This window comes from Mus caroli, chromosome 9 (assembly GCF_900094665.2).
Source record: "Mus caroli chromosome 9, CAROLI_EIJ_v1.1, whole genome shotgun sequence".
Classification (NCBI taxonomy): domain Eukaryota; kingdom Metazoa; phylum Chordata; class Mammalia; order Rodentia; family Muridae; genus Mus; species Mus caroli.
The window spans coordinates 42813169-42822959 of NC_034578.1; the positions used below are offsets into that span (position 1 = coordinate 42813169).

The 9791-nt window shown below is 51.3% G+C and overlaps 2 protein-coding genes across 10 annotated transcripts in view; both read right to left on the reverse strand.

Moving 5' to 3' along the window:
- Positions 1 to 161: 161 nt before the first annotated feature.
- On the reverse strand, positions 162 to 6204 carry Tagln (transgelin). 4 transcript variants are annotated; one of them, XM_021171839.1, is made up of 5 exons: positions 5979 to 6204; positions 1770 to 1961; positions 1488 to 1665; positions 1035 to 1137; positions 162 to 719 (listed from the first exon to the last, which is right to left on the reverse strand). In XM_021171839.1, the coding sequence occupies exons 2-5, from the start codon at positions 1947 to 1949 to the stop codon at positions 575 to 577; spliced, it is 606 nt and encodes a 201-aa protein (XP_021027498.1). In that variant the 5' UTR covers positions 1950 to 1961; positions 5979 to 6204; the 3' UTR covers positions 162 to 574. The 4 variants fall into 4 exon arrangements, with proteins under 4 accessions (XP_021027498.1, XP_021027500.1, XP_021027501.1 ...); XM_021171841.2 differs by lacking the exon at positions 5979 to 6204 and adding an exon at positions 4332 to 4408 and having other exon boundaries at positions 164 to 719; XM_021171842.2 differs by lacking the exon at positions 5979 to 6204 and adding an exon at positions 3588 to 3606 and having other exon boundaries at positions 164 to 719.
- Positions 6205 to 7865: 1661 nt separating this feature from the next.
- The window catches only part of Sidt2 (SID1 transmembrane family member 2), a 17152-nt gene continuing 15226 nt past the window's right edge, over positions 7866 to 9791 (reverse strand). For all 6 annotated transcript variants that reach the window (XM_021171293.2, XM_021171292.2, XM_021171291.1 and 3 more), the window contains 2 exons: positions 9402 to 9515; positions 7866 to 9311 (listed from right to left, as the gene is read on the reverse strand). In XM_021171293.2, coding sequence (XP_021026952.1) covers positions 9249 to 9311; positions 9402 to 9515 — 177 coding nt within the window. In that variant the 3' untranslated portion in view covers positions 7866 to 9248. The remainder of the gene's footprint in view (positions 9312 to 9401; positions 9516 to 9791) is intronic.

Consider the following 9791-nt stretch of genomic DNA (forward strand, 5'->3'; position numbering starts at 1 on the left):
TCCTCTGAAGCTCTGAGCCTGTGGGGCCATAGGAGTCATCCAGAAGCCATGGGCCAGGAACGGATGAGCCCAACATGCTTCCACCCTCAGGGTTCCTGGAATGCTAACAGGAGTGACAAACCAAGCTGCCAGCCAGGCCGGAGAAAAGATGAAGATACATGTATATATATATATATTTATATTTATATTTATATTTTTTCTTTTTTCCTCTTTGAATTTCAACCCAAAAAAATATTCCAGGAAAGGATGTAGAGGCTGGGCTGGGTGTCCTTCAAAGGACATTCGATATTAAGGACAGTGGGCTGGCCTACAGCCAGGCTACCCCAGCCCACTTCTCCCTGCTTACTCCAGGATGAGAGGAACAGTGGAGGTGGGGGTACAGCTGGGAACAGGGGCCAGGGCAGTGGTGGCTCTGGGATAAGATGCTGGGCTGAGGCTAAGGATAGGTGGGAGCTGCCCATGTGCAGTCATCTTTGCCCAGTGACACCTCAGAGCTGTCAGGGCTAAGAACCTACATAGGCATTTGTGAGGCAGGCTAAGCAGGATGCTGCAGCTCAGGGCCAGCCTTCCCTTTCTAACTGATGATCTGCCGGGGTCGCCCATAGCCTGTCATGCCAGCCTGCGAGGCTCCTCGGTTGCTGCCCATTTGAAGGCCAATAACGTGCTTCCCCTCCTGCAGTTGACTGTCTGTGAAGTCCCTCTTATGCTCCTGGGCTTTCCTAGAAGAAAAGGAACCAGGGTAAGGCTTGCTAGAACTTAGTGTTCTCCAACTGTTTCATGATCCCTGCTGCTTCCGTGTTCGACTCCCTTCCCTTCCTGTTTGTCTTCTCTTTTTTCCCCTGAGTTTGGCTCCAGGAGTTAGGGAGCCTGATGGAGCACACGCTGGCAAAGGTAGGAATGCAGAAGTAGGACCTCATTTCCCCTAGTCCAACACCCTTACCTGGGATGTTCCTGGCTCTGCTACACCTGATCTTTACCACAACTGACCAGCCCAAGCCACCCCAACCCCACAAAGAGACCCAGTGAACACATACTTCATAAACCAGTTGGGATCTCCACGGTAGTTTCCATCGTTTTTGGTCACAGCCAAACTGCCCAAAGCCATTAGAGTCCTCTGCACTGCTGCCATATCCTTACCTATAAGGAGAGTGGCCAGGGAGCCAATTTCAGGACCATATAGGCAGTATCTGCCCAGCCTCAAAAATGGTCCAACCAAGAGCGAGTGGCACCAAATCAAGAGGGTTCAAGAGACCCTATTCTAAACCCTAGTGAGTATGGTGTGGTATATATTTTATATTCTAGGATCCAAAACAGGCCCTGTACCCAGAAGGGAAATGCTGTACCACCAAGCTGGTCTGCCTGTAATGTGCTCTCTTGGCATATCCCATTGCTGCTATACACACATCAACAGAGCTGGTTGTAGCTTTTGAAATTCCCTCTCCTTGCTCTCCACTCGCCCACTGGCTCCAGCCCTTTTTTCCTTATACCTTCAAAGAGGTCAACAGTCTGGAACATGTCAGTCTTGATGACTCCATAATCCTCAGCTGCCTTCAAGAATTGAGCCACCTGTTCCATCTGCTTAAAGACCATGGAGGGTGGGTTCTCAGGCACCTTCACTGGCTTCGATCCCTCAGGATACAGGCTGTTCACCAATTTGCTCAGAATCTGCCAGGTACAGAACACAACTGAACACTCAGCTCAGGGGGTCTGTCTCACAGTTTGTAGGGTGGCATACACATCCCTAGATTCCCTTCACAGGGGTCACTCACCACACCATTCTTCAGCCACACCTGGAAGCCCAGGCGCCCACGATCTGGGCGGCCTACATCAGGGCCACACTGCACTACAATCCACTCCACTAGTCGCTCCTCCAGCTCCTCGTCATACTTCTTCTCAATTTTGGACTGCACTTCTCGGCTCATGCCATAGGATGGACCCTTGTTGGCCATGTTGAGGCAAAGCTAAAGCATAGAGAGTGGAGAAAAGAACAAAGAGCCAGCAAGTTGCTTTACTTCATTTGTGCTAAGCAGGCCTTCCACTCTGAGGGGTTCCCATCTACCCTAGACACCATAGCATGACCTAGACCAGCTTTACCCACTTGCTGCAGAGACCCCTCTGAACTTGAACTTCAAAAAACAAGATCTTAGATATTTGTCAGTCTAGAGCAAGAGTCTGTCAACTTTTTATGTAAAAGAGCAGAATAAATATTTTAGACATAAATATTTACAGACCATATGGTCTCTATTGTATGAAAATAGCCTAGCTGATACATAACCAATGTGTGCCAATAAAATTTTGTTTATAAAAACAGATATCAGGCTGCCTTTGGCCTGTGGACTATTTTGACAACCCCTGGCCTAGAGCCAGCCCTCTGTCCCTCATTGCTTGCTTGCTTTCTGCAGTACTGGTGGAACCCAGGGCTTCACATAGAGAGGGAAGTATGCATTGCTAAGCTTTGTCCTCAGCCTGCTCTTTGTTTTATAGTTTGTGTTTTTGTTGGGTTTTCCTCCCCCACTCCCCACCCCCCAGAAAGGGTTGCACTGTCTGGCCTCTACTGTTGTAGAACTCTCCTGTAGACCAGACTGGCCTCCAACTCACAGAGATCTTGCCTGCTTCTGCCTCTTGAGTGCTGGGATTAAAGGCGTGCTTCAACAGAGTCTGGCTTGTTTCATAGTTTTGAGGCAATGTCTCACTAATTTGTACAGGAATGCCTTGAACAGGAAGCCCTGCATCACCCAGGCTGGCTACCAGAGCATTTTTTTTTTTTTTTTTTTTTTTTTTTGCCAAGACTAGCCAGAAAAGCACTAGAGAGGTTTTCCAGAAGCCATGTCCTCCAAATTCAGCCAGTAGATATCTTTCTCTAGCTACCAGTTGCCACCAAATTTTACCCTCTGACCCAGAAGCCAGAAGAGCAAAGTTCATCCCCCAAAGTTCAGCTGACAAAAGACCTGATAAAGCCACCAGAGTCCAAGGGTTCTCAGAAAGCAGCGACATTCTCAGGGAGACCCAGATGGCAGTGCGCTGTTGTGCCCGTGTGGGCCAGCTCTGACTGTTGCAGCAGTGAGAGAAACCATGCAGTCAAAGTCCTCCAGAGCCGAGAATCTGCTAGCCAGAGCATGGGAAGCCTGGCCTGCATGCCAGCTGTTGCCTCAAAGGCCTATGCCCGGCAGCTCTCTGGGGACCCAGACACGAAGGAAGGCTATAGGAGTAAAGCAGGCAGGTAGGTCCCTGGGTAGATAACAGTCAGGGCTGGAGCCAGACCTAGTCAGCAGGGATACCCAGAGTGGGATGCCATCTGTTGAGGTGTCTGAAGAATTTTGCAAACCAACCCCTGTTTCTGAGAGGTCACTGGTTGAGAGAAAAATTGTGTGAGCATGGAGCAAATGACAGGCTCCCCCACCTCCTTCCCATGAAAGCTGGGACCTTCTCCACGTCACAGCTGTGGAGGTAGTAGGGAGTGGAGCAAACATTACCACATGGCTCTGGTCCCGGGCCAGCTGTCAGACTCTAAACATCTTGCTTTCCCTTCCCCTGTGCTGTCAACCCCCTTCAGTTATGAGTTCTTTGCTTGTGAAGTGGGGCCAAACCTGGAAGATGCAGTCTGTGAACTACAGTGCACTGGAGCTTAATAGAGCTCTTTGAGATGGGGTGTATGTGTGTGCTTTGCAGGGTGGAGGGGAGGTGATACTTTAACCAGTGAGTTTACACAGTAAACTGATCTTCCCTTCTCCAGTTCCCACCACCTTCTCCAAAGCATTCCCCAAGCCCAACACCAACACTGAGAGAAAAAGAAACAGAAAAAACAGAAGACCTCATTGAAATGACAGGCCTACAGGCATCTTACTTCCCTGAGGTGAAGGAAAGGGGACAGTAGACCCGGCTTTCTGAGTACCCTCTCAAGCTACCCTGGAGGACTCAAAAGCCTGGTTTCTGTTGGGAAGTTGTCAACAGCTATTCTCTCCCACACCCCACTGTGTGGCCTGCCCCGCCCCCCAACCACCACCACCAGGAACTGCTGCCACAAGGAACCACAAAAGTCACAGAGTCATGGAGCCAGTTGACAGCGGAGCCCCTTCCTCCTAGCCTCCACTCAGCCTGTCTCAAGCACCTTACAGTTTCCTTCTACTCCTGACTGGGCAGTGGTGGCCCATGCCTTTAATCCCAGCACTTGGGAGGCAGAGGTAGGCGGATCTTCGAGGCCAGCCTGGTTTACAGAGTGAGTTCCAGGACAGCCAGGGCTACACAGAGAAACCCTGTCTCAAAACAAACAAACAAAAAAACCCAAACATCACTAGCCACTAGAGGAAAAGATGGGAGGAGAGTGTCCTTACATGCACTTCTCAGTCTCCAGGAAGTTCTGAACTGCAGGACTAAGAACAAACCGTAGCAACAAGAGCATACACTGCAGCCTTGACATCTGCTAGGTCTGGGTCAGGTCATGCTCTCAGGATTCCAATTGCCCTTCTTCCCAGACTGGTAGGAAGTAGAAAGTCCAAAGAAGGGCTGGAGAGAGGCTAGGCTCACAACCAAAAATACAAGAAAGTCTAGAGAAGTCTCTTTGAGAAGATGCCAGGAGAGCAAATAAAATATATATGTATGTCCAAATGCCATGATGAAATGAATTACTTTGTATGCTAACTTAAAAAAACAAAACAAAACAAAAAAATCACTATGAGAAAAATCAAGCTGTCATCTTAGAGGCAGCGGAGAGGGGAGAGGGATATGAAGGTGGTGGTTTGGCAGCCCACCAGGGTATTTCTAGACAAAAGCTCCAATGCAAAACACCTGCATGATGCGCAGCTTGGATGCCTGTGGCCATCCAGCCCTCCTGTCAGCAAGTAGAGAGGGTAGGCTGTGGAAAGGGGCCTCCATGTAGCAGGCACCCTGGACAACAAGCAGAACCAGAGTATATCTGCCTATGGTACCTCAGCCCATAAAATGACAGTAAAGGTGAGCATTTCTGCATCCCTGAGAGATCTCACCTAAATTCCAGGGACCCAGAAGACCAGTCCTATTATATAGATGTGGCAACATTCCACTGACATCCTTTAGAGAGCCCCAAGGGGAACCACCAAGACCTTTTGGGAGGAACAGGGGTCCCAGGGCTGCCCAGTCCCAGTTCCAAAGCTCCTTCACCTGTCACCTATCTGCCTACAGTGGACTGACCTCCTACTTTCAAACTGGACCGAGCTGCCATGAAAAAGCAAACCTTAGCCGAGCAGTGGTGGCACACGCCTTTAATCCCAGCACTTGGGAGGCAGAGGCAGGTGGATTTCTAAGTTCGAGGCCAGCCTGGTCTACAGAGTGAGTTCCAGGACAGCCAGGGCTACACAGAGAAACCCTGTCTAGAAAAAAAAAAGGAAAGAAAAAAAAAAGAAAGAAAATTAGAAAGAAAAGAGAGAGAGAGAAAGAGAGAAAAGGAAAGGAAAAGAAAAGAAAAGAGAAAAAGGAAAGGAAAGGAAAGAAAAAGTAGGCCCTATCCCAGGCTAGTCTGAAGCATTAAACTTCTGTGGTAGATGGAGCACATGCCTGCCACATATAGTGCCCTGGGGTTTGATCCCTAGCGCTACAAACAAGATCTTTAGTCCTCCACTGTCTGAGGGGGCTACTTCCTGGCTCCCCTGAGTTGCATAAGCCCTGGGGACCATCAGTGGGTCACTGCTTTCCAGAACTTAGGCCCTCACCTTCTTGGAGATCCAAAGATGGAGTTGTTCCCTTGGCCTCATTTGGCACCTCTTTGGGCCTAACACATAGCCCATACACCTATGGGTGGGACAGTGACTGAAATGCGACTCTCCCTCTCACCCCAGTAACTTCCCCATTTATTCTTTTGCCCCAGTCAAATCATCCTAGGCATTTTAACCCGGACTTTTTGTCTAGTCTAACACAGAGAATGGTCTCTAGGGACCCAACTCCACCCATCTAACTGAGCCCACAGCCCTGCACACAGCCCTTCTGCTCCCATGGCTTGCACTTACAAGGCTTGGTCGTTTGTGGACTGGAAGGAGAGTAGCTTCCGCGTCTGGGCTGGGGCAGACGGGCTGGGGCGCCGGCTGGGTGAGGGGTTTAAAGGCCGCCTAGGCAGTGATGTCACCCCTCTGCCGGCCCGCTGGCGCCCCTCCCTGCCCATGGAAGTCTGTTTGGCTCCCCACCCCCGGCCGCCCCACTCACTCCACACAGGCTCCATATTTGGGGAAAGACACCAAGTTGGAGCAGTCTGTCGGGGGCAGCCGGAGACATTCTCTGCATGCTTTGGAGATGCTGCGGGGGTCGGGGCGGGGCGGTGCTGAAGGCGGCGGGGGAAAAACCTTTTATGGGCAGGACCCTGAAACCCTTCCTTGCTTCCCGGACTCGGGTCTGCTCTTTAATGAGAAAGAAAGGGGGAGGCATTCTAGAGTTCGGCCCGACAAAGGAACCTGCAGGGGACAAACAAGCCACCTTCTTGCAAGGCTTTAAAATCGAGTTGGTGGGAACTAGTCTGGACTGCAGCCTGGCTGCATACCAGGCACTATGCAAAGGCCTCCCTTTCACGCTCTGCTTTGTTATGAGATAGCAGTTACCACCCCATTTAACAGTTGAGAAAATTGAGGTTCAAAGTGGCCTTTCCAAGGCTACCAAGTGCGTGGCAGAACGTGGGTCATCCTGCCCATTGGTATGGAATGCTTCTAGCGGGTGCTTCACAAGCGGGTGCCTTGCTCAGCAGCAAGTCAACCCTGACCCCTTCTAGAGCAGTGACAATGGGAGGATGTTTAAGGCCTGGCAAGCCTGGAGACACTAGGGTAAGAGGACTAGGACAGTGTCACCCTCCCTCCCTTCAAAACAGTCATCGTGAAAGATCCTACCACCTCAGAAAGGGTCCCCACTTATCTTGCTTGCCTAGCTTCAGTGGTCTTGGGAAGGGACAGGTGAAAAAGGCTCAGGGTTAGGGTTAAAGACAACTGCTGTCACACCTGATGGTCTGAGTTCAGTACCCAGACCAAACACAGTAGAGACAGAACCAGCTCTCCTCTGACCTATCTGTGCTATGTCTCACACACTCACTGAATGCAACGACTTAAAAGGTAAGGCTTTAGTGGTGTCTCTGAGTCCCGTCACCAATTCTGGGAACCTCAGGAAATGGAGAGAGAGGGAGAGGGAGAAAGGAGTAGAGGAAAGGAGAGAACCCTCAGGCAGAGTCAGTCTCACCCAGGACTGGCTGCAGGCCAGAGAGGTGCAGCCTCAGACGCTCCACCCACTACAGTCAGCCTGGCTGGTTTAAACTATTGGTGCATAGAACTCCAGCACCTCCTTGTGGCATCTGAAGGAAGGGTCATAATAAGCTGGAGCTCCCCTAGAGAGGACACTCGCTTTCCAGCCACTGATTATGTCCTGAATTCACTAGACAGGATTCCCCAAATCCCATCTTTTTTATAATCTAAATAAAAACTCCCTCCTCACTGGGCACACGCCTTTAATCCCACCCAACACTCAGGAGGCAGAGGCAGGCAGATTTCTGAGATCAAGGTCAGCCTGGTCTACAGAGTGGGTTCCAGGACGGCCAGGGCTACACAGAGAAACCCTGTTTCGAAAAACCAAAAACCAAAACCAAAAAAAAACAAAAAAAACCAAAAAAACAAAAACCAAACAAACCTCCTCTTAGGTCCTGCTTGCCATCCATTCCTGAACAGCCTTTAAAACCACACTTTTAGTATCCTGCTCCTGTCAGCAATGCTTGGAGCAAGGGTCATATGTTTACAGAATTAATGGGTGGCTTGGTGGGATCAGGGAAGGTCATTCCCAATGTAGCCATGCACAGAAACGAGACGGGAAGGCCAAAATAAACGGGACATGGAGGCTCCTGCACCTCCCATCAGTAAGACCGCAAATCCCAGGTCTGGTTGTCTTTATTGAATGTACTCGTTCATAGAAAACAATTGCAACCGTAGCATGGAGGAACATAGAACAAAGCTCAGAAACAAAGACCCAGACCTGCCTCTTCTCCCAGCCCAAGAGCTAGAAAAACATGGTGGAGAGAAGGAAACACATTCCTGGGGCCCACTCTTGGCATCTGGAATGGACCTGGTGGAGTGAAGGACAACCAAGGACCAGAGAGGCCAGGGGCCTGGAGCTGGGTGACTCTGTAAACGCCAAGGACCAGAATGGCCAGGGGCCAGAGCTGGGTGACTCTGTAAACGCCAAGGCTCTTAGGCCTACGTTACTAACACAGAACTTGGCTAAATACTGGACGGAAACTCAGAAACCAGCCCTGAGTCCTTTGGTGAGACAGGGCCAAGGACACACAGGGACCTGGCATGTCCCTCCCTTTCCACGACAGGCACTGGGACTCCTGCTCCCGTGAAAGAGGCAAAAGGGACTGTGTGCTTGGCACCGTTCCGTGGCCTCTAGACATTCTTGGGCAGTGTCAATGGCACTGAGAGGCCCCCATTTGGGGCTTGGCAGGACTGAGGGTGTGGAAGGGGACAGTGAGTTGCCACTTCCCACCAACCCTGGTGCTGGCATCATTCTAGTGGCTGGTGGGATGAGGCAGCCTCTGAATTCAGTCCCCGATCAGAAGACTCAACTTGGGCTGGCTCTCACTGCTGAAGAGCCAGCTCCAAGCACAGGTCAGGGAGGAGGGTCGTACCTAGGCCCCTTGCAGGCCTTAGCACCGAAAGCCTGGCACCAGCTGGCCAGCCCCCAAAGTCTCCTCCCTGCATCCGTCCTGGCAGGTCAGAGTGGGCAGTGATAGCAGCCAGCTACAGACCCAGGGAGAGCTTAGGTCCTGGTGATGGACAGAGAATCAGGCACCAGACTGTGGTCCTGGAGCAGAGCATGGGAAGAAGAAAGGGCTGTGTGTCCTAAGCTGAGAGGAGGGAAGGGATGGGCAGAATGCAAGGCATGAAATGGGACAGGACATTGCCTTCCCACCTTCCTCTCCAAAGGGACACATGGAGAGCTAGTGGATAAACAAGACAGATGGACAGACGAGGATCCTGGGGAGGACCCAACACTGAGAAGAAAGCAGCAATTTGGCCAGTGTCTGGGGAATGCGGAGCAGGCCTCCTCCTCCGCAGAGGCAACTGCAAGGCTCAGTGCCACCAGGAACTGTCCTGAGTCAGGCCTGGGCTGGAATCTCGCTGTCTTGCCACGACATCCAATGCTGGGCAGCAGAGCTGGGACTCACACCCGTGGTGTTCTTGTGGCAACTGGCAGGTGATGCAGAGGCAGGGCGCTAGGCCCGTGAGGTGAAGCCTGGACCACAGATGCTGCTAGAAGACATAGATCTTGTCCCGCTGTACAGTGTCCAGGTCGTCATCCAACGTCAGCAAAACCTAAGGGTGGGTGGAGGGTCAGATACTGGGAAGGAGAGGCTGTCTGCTCTACCAGCCCCTCTGCCCTCAGGCCAGGCACATCCCACATACCAGGAAGGACCCAAACATGGCAATGGAGGACAGGAAGTGCCAAATATCGTGGTCATCAAAGAAGTCGAGGAGGATGCAGTCGCGGTTGTGCTCCCTGGACTCTGCGGGGGTTTTCTGGCAGGGGAGAGAGCCAGCAGCCTACTGAGTCTGCTCTGCAGAGACCAGCTCCACACCTGCCTCCAACCCACTCCATGGCACCCCCTGGTCCCTATCAGGAGAGCATCCTGTTCTGGCTCATGCCTCACTCTGGCCCTCCACAGCTAACAATAGCTTTTCTTTTCTTTTTTTTTTTTTTTTTTGGTTTTTCAAGACAGGGTTTCTCTGTATAGCCCTGGCTGTCCCGGAACTCACTTTATAGACCAGGCTGGCCTCGAACTCAGAAATCTGCCT